At 31.3% G+C, this 16,904-nt stretch overlaps 1 protein-coding gene across 23 annotated transcripts in view; it reads left to right on the forward strand.

Annotated features, from left to right (window-relative positions):
- Positions 1-16,904, forward strand: part of LOC128215578 (protein phosphatase 1 regulatory subunit 42-like) — a 34,889-nt gene that overhangs the window by 6,089 nt on the left and 11,896 nt on the right. For 7 of the 23 annotated variants that reach the window (XM_052922266.1, XM_052922271.1, XM_052922275.1 and 4 more), the window contains exons 6-9: positions 1,555-1,689; positions 2,170-2,250; positions 10,251-10,265; positions 14,894-15,005. In XM_052922266.1, coding sequence (XP_052778226.1) covers positions 1,555-1,689; positions 2,170-2,250; positions 10,251-10,265; positions 14,894-15,005 — 343 coding nt within the window. Of the gene's footprint in view, positions 1-1,554; positions 1,690-2,169; positions 2,251-4,306; positions 4,348-5,023; positions 5,059-7,754; positions 7,835-10,250; positions 10,266-14,893; positions 15,006-16,904 lie in introns of all 23 variants that reach the window. The other 16 variants (XM_052922276.1, XM_052922277.1, XM_052922278.1 and 13 more) reach the window with 8 other exon arrangements.

A 16,904-nucleotide genomic window follows, 5' to 3' on the forward strand; every position in this document is an offset into this window, starting at 1 on the left:
TATGAAACTCAGGTTAAAGTTTTAGGGCAGGTTGGGATATTTATAAATAACTTCTATACCCTTTGTTCAATTTACTTAATACTTCACACAGTCGTTCAGGACCATCACACAATGAGGTAACATAGCTCCATATTATCCTTAATACCAGTTATGGCCCCTGATTGTCTTAGGTTAAAGTTTTAGGGCAGGTTAAAGTTTTAGGGCAAGTTGGGATTTTCACTTAAAACTCCAATACCTTTCATTCAATTGAGTTAATACTTCACACAGTTGTTCAGAGCCATCACATGATGAGGTTAGATAACTCCATATTATTCTTTACATAGATTATGGCCCCTGATTGACTATGAAACTCAGGTTTAAGTTTTAGGACATGTTGGGATATTTATAAATAACTTCTATACCCTTTGTTCAATTGACTTAATACTTCACACAGTCGTTCAGGACCATCACACAATGAGGTTACATAACTCCATATTATCCTTAATACAAGTTATGGCCCCTGATTGATAGGTTAAAGTTTTAGGGCAAGTTGGGATTTTCACTTAAAACTCCAATACCATTCATTCAATTGACTTAATACTTCACACAGTTGTTCAGAGCCATCACATTATGAGGTTAGATAACTCCATATTATCTTTTATACAAATTATGGCCCTTGATTGACTATTAGACTAAGGTTAAGGTTTTAGGGCATGTTGGGAAATTTATTAATAACTTCTATACCCTTTATTTAATTGACTTAATACTTCACACAATTGTTCAGGACCATCACCCAATAAAGTTACATAACTCCATATCCTTAATACAAGTTATGACCCCTGATTGACTTAGGTTAAAGTTTTAGGCAAGTAAAAGTTAAGGGCAAGTTGGGATTTTAATAAAAAAAACTTCTATACCTTTTATTCAATGCACTTAATAAAATTCAAAATTATTTACGACCATCTTACAACAAGAAACATAACTCCATTTCAACCCTAAATACAAATTATGTCCCTTGAATATGTTTTTTTTTTTTTTTAAATTTCTTTTGACAGGCACATTTTTACATTCTTAACCAGTTTTTTACCAAGGGAAAACAAGGAGGGCTATACTATATGGCCATTGAATTTATTTTATTATTATTTTTTTAAATTTTATTTTAATTTCTTTTGAAAGGCATATTTTTATATTCTTTACCACATTTCCATAATGGGAAATCAAGTTATTTGAATGACTTGTGTCATTTTTGGGTGGTGGGAGGGCAGCATCAAAGTCACCTTATGTATTGAATATTTTTAGTTAGGTTTCACAAAAATAGACCAAACTTGGTAATATTTCATTGTTATTGTATTCACTTCTAAGTCAAAGCGGCGAAGTCGAGCGCGCTCTCTTACGACGGCTCTTGTTTATATATATTTTTTGTATACAGTACTGTTGTTTTTTTACTTTCTCCTTCATACTGTTTACAGCTTACCTGCTAAAGATTCAAAATTATTCATATAATTAGACATTTTCTCATTTAAATTGTACATTAATTTGCAAGTTTATCATGGAATCGATTGAAACATTTTGTAGACACACTTGACGGCAAACAGATTAGCGAGACAGCCAAACAGTTTCTGAAGAATTGGCACGCGAATAAGGAAACACAGAAACAAAAACGAATGGAGGTGCTGAGACGAGGAGAAACATTTCTTGACGATTATCGCGGTAATTATTGTGGTATTTAGATTGTGTGATTTTGTGTTGGTAAAAAATATAAAATGTTTTTGTTGAGGAATTCGGTCACAAATTTAAATTTTAGGGAATGCTAGGGATTTTTTTAATTAACCATTGTTTTATGAAAATAGATAATGGTGTCCTAAATTTTAGACCTTGAATTTTACCTCAACAATCGCAAAATAGATCCTTGGTCAATAAAAAGCATTTCAGTAATCAGACTGTATTTGTACTTGTAAACATGTTGACTCACTTGTTCAAAGATCATTTTAGTTTTCATTTAAAACATTTGTCTCTCATTGAAATAAGATGAAGTCAAGGTATAGTGATAGCCTTGGTGTCCATTGGCCATCACTCTTGGCCATAGCTGAAAAAAAGTTTAAGGTATATATTCAAATGAAATTTAGTTAAGTTTAAGATATTCAAATGAAATTTAAAAGTGACATTGCATAATGTTATGTATTTCTACAGTAGGTGAGGCTGGAGGAGATTTACCGCCAGTTCGGGACCCGAGTGGACGGACAGGGACAATACCCGGCTACATGATGCCAGGTAGGCATTTACCCCACCCACTCGCAAAAAAACATCATTAGCCATCTTTTCTTTACCTGCCTTATTCTACATTACTGTAAATGTCGAGTTAAATCATGGTGCAACGTTAGTTAACATAGAAAGTTATATGATAGTACGTATTTAATTAACATTGAATTTATTTACAAAGGACTTTGCCGAAACAAACTTTATATCATGCTTTCATTTTCATGATCGACTACTCTTATAAAATTGTTGGTTAACCCCAATGCAATATTATGCCCTCCTTCATTGAGTACAGAGAGACATCTTGCTAGGTAATTCTCGTAATTATGAATAATTAGTGAGGTAGTTAACAAAACACATGTATGATGGCGTGGTTAATCTTCTAAGTTGAAGAGTATGAAATTGAAACATGCAAAATCATTTGAAAAGGAGAAAACATGATTGTGTTGGTCAATATTCCCACAGTACGGTACTAATATAGTGTAGATCAAATAAATTAACAGGATTGCTGAAGATGCTGATTCAAATGACGTAACAGAATTATTTCATTTGAATTTGTTATTATTAAAGCTGAATCTTTTTATATCAGTTTACTTGTATAGCAAACACATGCTTCTCCAAGTCTTCTGTATTCTGTAAGTGGACAATGATTGTCAGCTTTGAATAATTGATCTATCAAAATTTCAGACATAAGGCCAAAATTAATAAATGGTTTTCTTGGTCTAAGCTAACCAACACACATAAATAATTGCGACCCAAAATATTTTATAGTTTTTCATTATTGAAGTAAAAGCACACAATATAGGTTGATGTCCCATTTGTTTTTTAATGCATTATCATGTTTAACTCGTGTCTCTGTTAATGATAAAAAAAAGAAAAAGCGTAAGCGTTATTGAGGCTCTTTTTTAACTAGGGAATTTGTGGCAACTTAGCTATTAATTAAAAAAAACCCATAGATAACAGCTTATATTTTTTATTTGTTTTTATCACTAAAGTCAAATGAGTTAGAGGGACCTAAGACACCAGATGGTCCCAAAATTGTTCAAAAATAGAATTTTCTTTAAACAAGCCTTACATCATTTTACATGAAAGACTAAAGACTAAAAGCAACAATCATGAATTGTGAATTTCCGAGTTTTGAATTAGGGCATAATGCTATCCCAGTTTAATGAAGTTCAGAATGTTTTTTCAAACAACTTGAATGTCATGAGATCAGTTCATACACTAAACTGTCAATAAGCGTTTTAGCAAAGTTACGGTCAATTTAATCTATCGACCCATTCCTTCATATGTGGGTCGGATAAGGACTCACAAATTATCTTTTGAATTGTGGCCTTAATTGGATAAGATTTTTTTGACATTCAAGTAAAGTGGAATAATGCATTGGGGAGAAAATTTGGCAGAATGAGTGTAGTCTTTGACAATGAACATGTCAAATGTTTGTACATGTTTCGTTTGTTTAAAGTTGTATCAAGTGTGCTTTGCCTCTGGGTTAAAAATATACATGTATATAATTATTATGTGTGTTTGAAAAGGCTGACCAATTAAGCATGACTGTTGCTTCATTATATTTTAATATTTTGGCTGAATAATATATAAAGTCACACAAACACATATTGAGCCGATTGTTCAGAATTTTGTTAAAGTTAACAATGTTTGTAAACGGAATTGTTGTTAACTTTTAAATCTTTATTACTCTTTAGAGTTTCATGCACACTCTTGTTATCTTAAGTACTTGTTACAGAACTGTTTCAGCTATGCTAATTTATTTCAAATAGATCAATAAACAATAACATATTTCACTGCTTAAAGTTAACAACCATATTGTTAAACAATGTTGTTAACATTAACAAAGTTCTGAACTACTTATTGTTTTAATTTTTATCTCTAAATGTTTTGGCGTAATGCATACATTATTTTTTTCTTTATTATTAAAAATTTATTAGATTAACGTAACAGCCTCTAAACAATAATCCACTTAACATTAATTTTTATGGTTTTGTTACAAAATTATATGAAATTACAATTTCAAAACAAACAAAATTATCATTTTTCTTTGTTTTATCTGAAGAAAAAAGTGTCTTACCGAGAGTTTATGGCCATTCGGCGCGGGTATAAGTTTTGGGATTTTTAGTGAACGATATACCCAAAATTTCACTGCCTTTTGGGCATCTGTCTGTGATTTATCAACAATTATTGCTATGGTTAAAAAAAGATTATTGCTTTCAATTTATGTTTTATCTTTTTGATGAATTTTGAAATGAAGCATCTAGATGTATATATGCTACTAAATTCTTTTCTTTTTAACGAAGGATTCTAATTAAATTTACTAACAAAGTTAGCCATAGTCAAGGACGTTCAAATGAGATTTGAAAATTTTCAGTGAGTGAAATTATATTTATTGCATTTTTGACTGAATAATAAGTAACTTCAACTTGTTTTAACTTGACTGTGGCATAGTTGAGTAAATCATAAACAGATGCGCAGTCATTTTTACCAGATTTACAATATCTTATATTGAATATACCAAAATCCGCGATGCTACTTTCATTAATAAAAACAATAGATCAATGAATTTAGCAGAACAGCTCAATTTATGTATTGTTAAAGTCATTTCTATGATTATTGGCGTGACATTACAATGACAATACGAAGATTAGTTGAAAACCCATAATTTTGGCTAAAGAAACAAGAAACGGTCAATGACATCCGCTTCATGTTGTATGAAAAATTTAGTGGTCAGTATAATATTTTGTCCAATGAGAAGGCAGTATTACATTTATTTCAGTAAATCAGCGTCCAGCCTTTATTGATTTTAATCAGGTGAAGCAGTAGATATTAACAGTGGCTGGCCAAGTTAATGGGTAGTTTAGAAAATATAATGTAGACCACTAAAAAACTTAAAGATTGTTTGTACGTTCTTACACAAAATAAATGCTTATGCGACTGTGCATATGTCGAATCAAACCATTTATTTACGTAAATCAATGCTAACAATCTTTAACCATTACTAAATGTCCGTTATTTACAAGACTAAAAATAAACGTCTTTGAAGTTATTTTATTAATAAGCTTATTTGGTACGACTCTTTATCAATATTATATTTTGATTATCGTATATTGAATGTGTAAAACTGGTAAAATTGACACTGTAGGTGCACTTTTAAATCCCGCTGCAACCAAAACTTAATGTCTACAACTTAATAGTGTATTTTGGCTTACGATTTCTGTGTTCAACTTAATAGTATAGTTTCGCTTACAATTTCTGTCCCCAACTTACAATTCCTATATCCAACTTAATAGAATAATTTGGCTTACAATTTTTGTACCCAACTTACAATTTCTGTGTCCAACTTAATAGTGCATTTTTGGCTTACAATTTCTGTCCCCAACTTACAATTTCTGTGTCCAACTTAATAGCGCATTTTTGGCTTACAATTTCTGTGTCGAACTTAATAGTTTACTTTGGCTTACAATTTATTTCCACCATTCTCTTTAAAGGCTAATCATTTGCTTGTGTGCGTTATTTACTACAAACATGTAAAGGCACCATGTAACAAGTACCAAATGTAAATTTGCAGTGAAAAATAACCATTAGTCAGAAAATACTCACAATTTTAAGAAAATGATTATGAAATAACTGTATAGTAGGGTGTTATTGTTATTTGTTATAACATAGATACATGTATAGTATAAACATTTTTTAGTTTGCCTGTTTGTTTTTTCAAGTCTGGTTATTATTACAACCTTGTTGTTGGCACCATTATAGACAATGGGCGGATTATTCAGAACTTTGTGAAAGTTATCAATGTTGTTCACAGCATCGTTGTGAACTTTAAAAGATAAACTTCTTAGAAACATGCTCATATATTTAGATAAATCACGTACATCTAAAGCTGGTGTTTCAAACCTTGTTAAAAATTCTACAAATCGCAAGGTTGTTCAATTTGTTTCAAGAGAAGTAAATATTTGAACAATGATTCTAACATTGTTGCTAATTTTAACAAAGTTATGAGCAATTGGCCCAATGTCTTTACTTTGGTTGCAGAAATATTACATTTGGCCATAACTGACATGATGCCAAAGCTGATATTCATAATTATAACTTTTTAACAAATGGCAAGATTTACTTAACATGATAACCCTGGACAAACAATCACACGTGTCAGGTCTTAGATTCGATATATTCTTCTGTTAGATAAAGAAGGTAATGTATCAAAGGCCGTCATAATCCTATTTACATGTCATGTTGATAAAAAACAACAACGCATTACAGATATTCACATGAAATTTGATACACATGTTGCCAGAGACAATAAGCTCATGTTTAGGAAGGCCCACAAATCTGGCATGAATAATTGTTGAGTTATGCCCCCTTTTTCATCTATTGTAGTCCTATTTACCTCTCATGTAGATAAAAGAACTTCATTGAAAACATTCAAATGAAATTTGTTACACATGTTGCTACAGACAATATAATTTCATGTACAGAAAGACCCATAACTCTGGCTTGAATAATTTTTGAGTTATGCCCCTTTTTCGATTATAATAACATGCAAATGTTGACATTTACTTTGCGGCTCTCTTGTTTCTCTTACTTTAAAGTGGTTTGCATTTTTTGTGTTTGATCGTTTCATTCAGTTATATGCTGTTTACAGGCCTACGAGGTAATATTTTAGATTTGGAGGAATAACCAGCCCGGTTTTATTGTTTTTAATAAGTAATATTTTATTATTTTGATCTGAATGTTTTTTTTTAAGTTTTGAAACAATTTTTGATTCTCACATTATTTATAAACAGCATGTATGATGGTGTGTCATTTTTATTGAACTTGGTGTTATAGTAGATTTAAAAGTTCTGATTTGAGTGATGAATTTACTGAATTAATGCATGGTATAAAATGTGACTTGTTTTATTGTATTAAAAGATAACAGTCCATAAAACTATATAAAGATTTGTTAAAAAAATTGGTTGACAAGATTTTTTTCTATGCATGAATGTGTATATTTATTACATGCTTTGTTATTTTGGTTTTGCATAATAAATATCTGTATTCATGTGTATTTGAAGCACATTGTAAAATGGTAAGGCCGATTAAATAGTTGTAGCCAAGTTCTATGTATAAAAAAGTAACAATTGTGAAATCATGTTATAAATTTTTTAGTTTTAATTATTATGTTTTTTTCAAATTGTAAAATGAGGTTTATTTTAAGTTGGTTTTGTTGAGCTTTAAAAAAACAACAGAAAAACATAAACACAAAAAAACAATTCCGCTTAGTCATATTATAATCATAATTTAAAAATTATCTGCTTACTTTGATTTCACAACTGTTTGACTGTATTATTATTATTATTATACTTTTAGGTAAACTTTATACTATACACTTATAGTATTTCCCAAATTAGCTATGAAATTAGCCTCCCATTATTTTTATTTGTCGATAGATATGCATGAATGTGGTAGATGCGTATATACACACTGTCAGTCATCGTTTTTTCTGTGGTTCTATTTACGTTTAGACCTCTTGATTATACGTCCGTCTCCACTTCTACATCCAAATCGTGCTAAGCGCGCTTGCAGCGCCCCTCCGAGACGTCAGGTGAATTTTCCACGCTTCTAAGCCCTCATATCTGAGGGGTCGTACTCAGTGGAATGCGATATAGTTTAGTAAACTGTATTTTTGTAGATCTTTCGTAACCTTCTATACTGCAAAGAATATTCAAATATCCGTTCAAATTTTTCTTCAAAACTGTAATCATTACTATAAATCAGGGAAAAAGGTTTTGCACAATACCCTCATATGCTTATATCAAATACTATACTTTATATTGATGTATATATAATATTTACTGTTGTGTTATTCTTGTATTTGACTACAAATATTATGGTGAAGGGAGGTTACATATTCTCATATTTTTTGCATGTTTTTAGTAATACTACAACGTAATATTTTGACAATAACATTTTGCAGTATGGAACCATGGTAACGATTTGAAGACCCCTTGTATCAGATTTTTGTACATTACAGATAATATTTTTATATAAATTTGACATTTGGGGAAATGGCAGCTTTTATTCTTCACCGCCACCAAGTGTGAAGGTTGGAAATAGGATTGCTATTTGTTGACCATCGCTGACTTCCTGCTTATAACATGTTCATGTCTGCTCAATCATCACATACACCTATTAAACAAATAAACATGGATGTTTTACTCATCTGCCTTTGTGTGAGTTGAGCAAGGTCAAGGTCACAGTATCAAGCCATGGGTACCTGCATTAATTTTGTGTGAAATTAAAAATTATTGAATAAAATTGGGTCACATGTTTTGCTCATCAGGCAATTGATGGAATTGGCATGGTTAAGGTCACTATACAAGGTACATTCATGTACATTCAGGTCTGCCTCATATCTGCTTCATTCATTAAAGGTTTTTGATGAAACATTTGGTCACATGTTTTTTGTTTTGTTTTTTTGCAAGAAATGTGCCAATCCCAAGGTAAGGGTCACAATATTAGGTTGATTGTTTTAATGATCACTGGAGTACGTTTGTGTCTGTATCATACCATCTACACTCATGAAAGGTTATTGATGAAACTTTGGTCACAAGTTCTATTTATCCTGGCTATTTGCAAACCCATTCTAGAAATGTGCTAATACCAATGCCAAGGTCACAATTCTACCTGGATGGTTTGATTCTTAGTGTACATTTGTGTCTGCGTCTGTTACATCCACTCAAGGTTTTTATAAAACGTTTGGTCATATGTTTTATTTACCCTGGCATTTTGTAAACTCATGCTAGAAATGTGCCAATCCCAAGGTCAAGATCATAATACAAGCTGGATGGTTTTATCCCTGAGGTACTTTAGTGTTTGCATCTGCTACAACTATGAACAGGTTTTTGATGAAAATTGGGTTAAAACAATGACATGACCACTGGAGAGACTTAGCAAAAATTCAGATCAGGGATATGGGGGGGGGGGGGGGGGTTGTCGGATCATTAATTGTCAAACAAACTATTGATCAGTTATGGCTGGAGAGTAGTTCTTTTCTGCATGAAAGTTTATTCATAAACTCTTAAATTACCTTTGACTTCAGATATTTATTGGCTTTGAATCAGATATTTATTAGTTTTGGATTCAGATATTTTATAGCTTGGATTCAGATATTTTTTGCTTTTGTCCATTTTGCTGCTTTTTATATGGTGGGACCATTATGCCTTTTGTTATACATATTGCCTTGCACAGATAGAAATTGCATGTTAGCATTTTATTTGTTTTAGCTTCTGCCATGATCGCCAAAAGTAATCAGCATGCGTGTTGGCCCCTAGCCCCATCAATTTTTCCTTTCCATTTTGGAACAGAAAAAGGTCTTCTACAATTCAGCACTTTAAGTCGACTGGCATAACTCTTATTTCATTTTTTTTTTATAGTTCAAAATATTGGCATAGCCTCCTTTTGTCATCTTAAGATCTGAGTTATGCAAAAACTTAAACCTTTAGCCATCACTTATATTACAAAGTAATGCCCCTTGATAGCTGAGAAAAATTGACAAGCGATGAAATCTACTGATGGTGCTCTTATCTGATGGATTTAGTCATATGACCAAAGCTTTATTTATACCATTATGCTTCGACTACTGGTAGTGTTTTTATGACAAAACTGTGGAAATTGTAAAAAAGTACCCACAATTTTGCAATAGCAAATTTGTTATTTTACTTTAATTTGGTTAATGTGACAGTTCATGTATAGCTGTTATTGAACCAATTAGCCAGAATAATTAATTAAACAAATAAATCATTTGTGTCAACGAAATGTAGATGACCTTTTTTATTTTCCAATTACTCAACCCTTCATGCATGAAACACATTTCTGGACTTCTGGGCTGCCAACACAATTTTTCAGTGTTCAGAGATTATCCCTAATGATGTTTCATTTGGTTTAGAGAATATTCTAATGCTATTGCAATTTGTTTAGAGATTATCCTAACGATGGTTTTGATTGGTTGTTATTTTCAGAGAATATAATTAAAGGTTGGTGAAAGCAGGTGATATAACTAACACAGGATGGTAGGAAAAGACACTATAATAACCCTGAGTTTCGACATGCCAGTAGCTTTGTGGCAGATTTCAAAACATCAATAGAAAGGCCGATTGTTAAGAACTTTGTGAAAGTTTACAACGTTGTTCAATTTAACAAAGTTAACTTTTAAATATTTTCTGTGCGGAAAGTGTCATGGATACACTTGTCATCACAAGATTCAAGACAACTTTTTCAGCCGTAATTGTTTTATTTACTATATCTCTAATGCTAAAATCATAAGATTTTATTTCAAAATGTTTGTAACTATGTTGTTAATCTGTTGTTAACTTTAACAAAGTTTTGAACAATTGGCCCAATGGTTTTTACCAAAGCAAGGCACATTATGTATTGTGTGACCAATTTTGACATACCATTTGTTGCTGCTTTTCCCTCGTTAGTTTTGTTGATTTGAATTATGTTACAGAATAAGCTTTAAATGACATATAATAAGCATGAATTTAATTTACTTTTATCAGTTTAAAAAAATATTGTACTACAAATTTACTGAGAAATTATAACATACAGTTTTAGGAGCCAAATCGTTTTTAAGCTTTTGATACTGTCAAAGTATGACAGTTTTCACACTGGTTTTGTTTTATGTATGTGCATATGTTAGGTTTTGCTGACACAACATTAATTATTCACAATATTATTATTGCCTGTCACAAACAATTAATAATAAGATATGTTAGATTAGTAAAAAAGATTTTAGAAAAGAATATAGATTTGGATGGAACAGAATAGATACAGCAACCTAAAGGAGGCCAGGTTTGGATTAGTTCTTCAAGCCTCACAAGTTAGAAGAGTTCCAAAACAAGACCCTTAGACTTTTCCTGTATCACATCAATCCTAATATAGAACTGTGCCTGTACATTGGTATCACATCAATCAAAATATATCACTTAACCAGTACCTTGGTATCACATCATTTCAAATATATCACTTAACCAGTACCTTGGTATCACATCAATTCAAATATATCACTTAACCAGTACCTTGGTATCACATCATTTCAAATATATCACTTAAACAGTACCTTGGTATCACATCAATTAAAATATATCACTTAACCAGTACCTTGGTATCACATCATTTCAAATATATCACTTAACCAGTACCTTGGTATCACATCATTTCAAATATATCACTTAACCAGTACCTTGGTATCACATCAATTAAAATATATCACTTAACCAGTACCTTGGTATCACATCATTTCAAATATATCACTTAACCAGTACCTTGGTATCACATCATTTCAAATATATCACTTAACCAGTACCTTGGTATCACATCAATTAAAATATATCACTTAACCAGTACCTTGGTATCACATCAATTAAAACTAATCACTTAACCAGTACCTTGGTATCACATCATTTCAAATATATCACTTAACCAGTACCTTGGTATCACATCATTTCAAATATATCACTTAACCAGTACCTTGGTATCACATCAATTAAAATATATCACTTAACCAGTACCTTGGTATCACATCAATTAAAATATATCACTTAACCAGTACCTTGGTATCACATCATTTCAAATATATCACTTAACCAGTACCTTGGTATCACATCAATTAAAATATATCACTTAACCAGTACCTTGGTATCACATCATTTCAAATATATCACTTAACCAGTACCTTGGTATCACATCAATTCAAATATATTACTTTTCCAGTACCTTGGTATCACATCAATACAAAAATATCACGTTTCTAGTACCTGGGTATCACATCTATACAGATATATCACTTAACAAGTACCTTGGTATCACATCAATTCAAATAAATCACTTAACAAGTACTTTGGTATCACATCAATACAAAATTATTTCTTTCCCAGTACCTGGGTATCACATCAATTCAAATATGTCACTTTACCAATACTTTGGTATCACATCAATTTAAATATATCACTTTACCAGTATCTGGGTATCACATCAATTCAAATATATTACTTTTCCAGTGCCTTGGTATCACATCAATTGAAATCTATTACTTTTCAAGTACCTTGGTATCACATATATTACTTTCCAGAACCTGGGTATCACATCAATACAAAAATATTACTTTTCTAGTACCTGGGTATCACATCTATACACATATAACACTTTACCAGTACCTGGGTATCACATCAATTCAAATACATCACTTAACTAGTACCTAGGTATCACATTAATACAAATGTATCACTTTTCCAGTACATAGGTATCACATCTATACAAATACATAACTTCTCCAATACCTGGGTATCACATCAATTCAAATATATCACTTACCCAGTACCTGGGTATCATATCAATACAAATATATACAAATATATCACTTTTCCAGTACCTGGGTATCACATCAATTCAAATAGATCACTTACTCAGTACCTGGGTATCACATCAATTCAAATATATCACTTTACCAGTACCTTGGTATCACATCATTTTAAATATATCACTTTACCAGTACCTTGGTATCACATCAATACAAAAATATCACTTTTCTAGTACCTGGGTATCACATCTATACAGATATATCAATTAACAAGTACCTTGGTATCACATCAATTCAAATAAATCACTTAACGAGTACTTTGGTATCACATCAATACAAAAATATTTCTTTCCCAGTACCTGGGTATCACATCAATTCAAATTTGTCACTTTACCAATACCTTGGTATCACATCAATTTAAATATATCACTTTACCATTATCTGGGTATCACATCAATTCAAATATATTACTTTTCCAGTACCTTGGTATCACATCAATTGAAATCTATCACTTTTCAAGTACCTTGGTATCACATTGATTTAAAAATAATACTTTCCACATCAATACAAAAATATTACTTTTCTAGTACCTGGGTATCACATCTATACACATATAACACTTAACCAGTACATGGGTACCCCATCTATACAAATACATAACTTCTCCAATACCTGGGTATCACATCAATACAAATAAATCACTTCTCCAGTACCTAGGTATAACATCAATTCAAATATATCACTTACACAGTTTTGGGTATCGCATCAATTCAAATATATCACTTTACCAGTACCTTGGTATCACATCAATTTAAATGTATCACTTTACCAGTACCTGGGTATCACATCAATTCAAATATATTTCTTTACCAGTACCTTGGTATCACATCAATTTAAATATATCACTTTTCCAGTACCTGGGTATCCTATCAATACAAGGATATCACTTTACCAGTACCTGGGTATCACATCTATACAGATATATCACTTAACCAGTACCTGGGTATCACATCTATACAGATATATCACTTGACCAGTACCTTGATATCACATCAATACAAAAATATTTCTTTCCCAGTACCTGGGTATCACATCAATTCAAATATATCACTTTACCAGTACCTGGGTAGTACCTGGGTATCACATCAATTCAAATATATCACTTTACCAGTACCTGGGTAGTACCTGGGTATCACATCAATTCAAATATATCACTTTACCAGTACCTGGGTAGTACCTGGGTATCACATCAATTCAAATATATCACTTTACCAGTACCTGGGTAGTATCTGGGTATCACATCAAAACAAATATAACACTTTACCCATCCTTAATACAGCCCTTTAACATTTATAAATAAATGCACACATTTATATATACCCATTTTTAGCATTGAATGAAGTGCATGTGTTTTTTTTTCGTTAGCATTGCAATGGTACACAAATGTCACCTATATTTATAATGCATCTCTTAGGAAAACTTATCTTTTTCTACCATCTTGTGTTGGTCACTTTTATCAATGGAAATACATTGATCTTACAAAAATATCATGCCTTTTATATTAAAAATGGAATCTTCAGTTTAAAACTTTCAAAAAAAAAAATCATACTCAAATATTCACACAATGTAATAAACTATTTAAAAAAAAAGTTTCCATTGATGGCAGTTGTTTTTAATGAAAATTTATAATTGTTGTTTCTTTTTTTCCTCATAAAACATGCATGCTTGCCTTTCAGTTGTTTGATTTTGGTTAAACAACAGTTTTTTCTCATTATATTTGAAAGTTTCTGATGCGTTTCTTTTTTATTCAAGTTTTAGAATGTTCAGGTAAACTATGTGTGTTTTAGAATTACAAAACATGTAGTGTAATTAGAATGATCAAAATAAGTCTGTTTAAAATTTCAAATATTATTTTAATTTAATCGGCACACTAGTTTTTTTGCTAAAGTAGAAACATATAATAACTATTTCCCTAGCTTTAGAAGTGTTAAATGTAATAAATCATATATTTTTTAAAAATGTATAATTTTATTATGTAGATTTCATAAAATATAATGTATAATTATTAATATAATAACATTTAGAATTTATTTGATAAAGTAGTTATTTTTAAGCTATGAATATTTACAGCAATAACTACATTCATTTAAACTAATAATAGAGTCTTTATTATAAGCGATAGTTTATAATCATAAATCATAATTACAGCCACTATTCTTATTTTAGATAGAACACTACGTGACTAATATTTTTTGTAAACTCTAGTTTAAAATTAATAACAATCATGTTTCTTGTGTATTTTAGGCCTACCGAGAAAGCAATTTGACGAATTGCTGGCCAGAACGGCCACGCTTGCCGATCAGGGTTTCCAGCGCTCAGCCCCGGTCAAAGCCCGCAGCGGGCTCCTAAGGTCAAAGTAAGTACTATTTTGCATCTGCTATGCTTTCAAGACATGTCTTCATCATTATCTTAGTCTAGTTTAAGGCCGCAGTTAATAAATAGTATGTCTGGCCTTACCGGCCGGCCTCAAATAAATACCCTCCACCTGAAAGCTTTTATTTGGCCGCATTGGTGGTCATATGTATTTTTTGTTTTTCATAAGGAATTTTTGGGTTTGGAATTCAAAACCCACAAAATTAAAAAACAAACCATACCTCCCTAAGTACATGGGTCTGGAAAGATCAAACAAAGTATTTTTTAATTGTGGCCTAATTCACTCTCATTATGGGTAACTCTTATCAACGAGAGTGCAGTATTTCTGTTTTATGATGTTTTCATGTACACAAGATCTTGTATAGTAAATCTCTATCAAATGGGATCCAGATAAATAAAGCAAGCAAAATATTTTTTCATACTATTAAAGCAAAATTGTCTGTCATTTACTTGTTAACAGAAGCAAAATTTCTTCAGCTTCATTAATTTTATGACCAAACATCATAAAAGAGGTCATACTGGCATTTGATGCACAATCGTTGATGAGATGGGCCCATAATCATTATGAACAACTCTGTCTTGCTTCATCAAAGAGCGCAATGTTTTCCTGTCAATGTGAATGTTTTTCAAGTTGTCGAAATTACCCCATTTAGCCTGCAAGCCCTACAACGGTTAAATCCTATCTAGGCTTGCTGAAATTCTGGATGTTATAAAGCAAGGCTTGTTTTTCTTTTGATACCAAGCTCTATTGTAAGAATATAGGCTTTTTCATTTCAAAGACAAATTTTGATGACTTTTTTTCATTTATTATTATACATAAATTTGAAATGATTTGGTTCAATCCTCAGATATTGGAGAGAAAAAAATGTGCAAACGGGCATGAAATATATTTTCAATTAGCAAATTTTTGCAGTGACATTAAACATCATACAATTTGCATCAAGCAAGGCAGAGTAAATGGATATATTAGAGCATAGACTCATAGTTATTATAACATAGTTAGATCATAGTTAGGATAAAATGGCCGTATTCAGTATATTCTAATTCTTTTCATGCATCAAAGCTTTCATTCCATGTGATGGTCAAGTATTTTTATTGTCCAATGAAAACACTCAGATTTAATTCATCAAATTAAGATCAATCCAAGAGGTTTATTGAATACGGCCGCTGACAGTTTTGTATTAGCATGCAATATTTGATGCTAAGATTTACTCCATATTCAATAGAATCACTCAAGAAACAAATCTGAGCCTCGGGCGGTATTCATAAAAACATAAAACATAAGTCATTTCCTAACTTAAGTCAATTTCTTAAAATTTTCATAGTCAAATTAAAAGAAAGGTTCAAGTGCTTTTAACATCGAAGTATGTTTTTTTCAATAAGGTCAATGAAAATAATGAATTTTGGAAATTCTTTATTTTTTATTTCATATGACTAAAGAGATACTAAAATTAAGAAAGGGACTCAAGTTAAGAAATGACTTAAGAAGTTTTATGAATACTGCTCCTGATGTATATCAGTTTCACAAGCTTATATAATTATTATATGGTGTAGGAATACACACAGACTAGTTTTTCATTCACAGTGTAGTTATTATGTAGTCAAATGTGTTTAGACGAAAAAAGTTATAGCCTTGGTGTTATCGTTTTGCAAAGGTTTAAGGTTTTAACCTCGGCCACAAGTAAAAAAAATAAATAAAGATATCTGAATGAAACTTGGGATACAGGTTGCCAGAGACAATAAGCTCACATACATAAGGTAAATAACTCTTCCTTTAATAACTTTTGAGTTGAGTATCTTGGTCAACTGAAAAATGATGAGCGTAAGTGTTTGCTCTGTGGCGCTCTTGTTTGTTTTGCAGTCCTTACGGATCAGTGAATAT

The sequence above is a fragment of the Mya arenaria genome, chromosome 13 (genome assembly GCF_026914265.1).
Source record: "Mya arenaria isolate MELC-2E11 chromosome 13, ASM2691426v1".
Lineage (NCBI taxonomy): Eukaryota > Metazoa > Mollusca > Bivalvia > Myida > Myidae > Mya > Mya arenaria.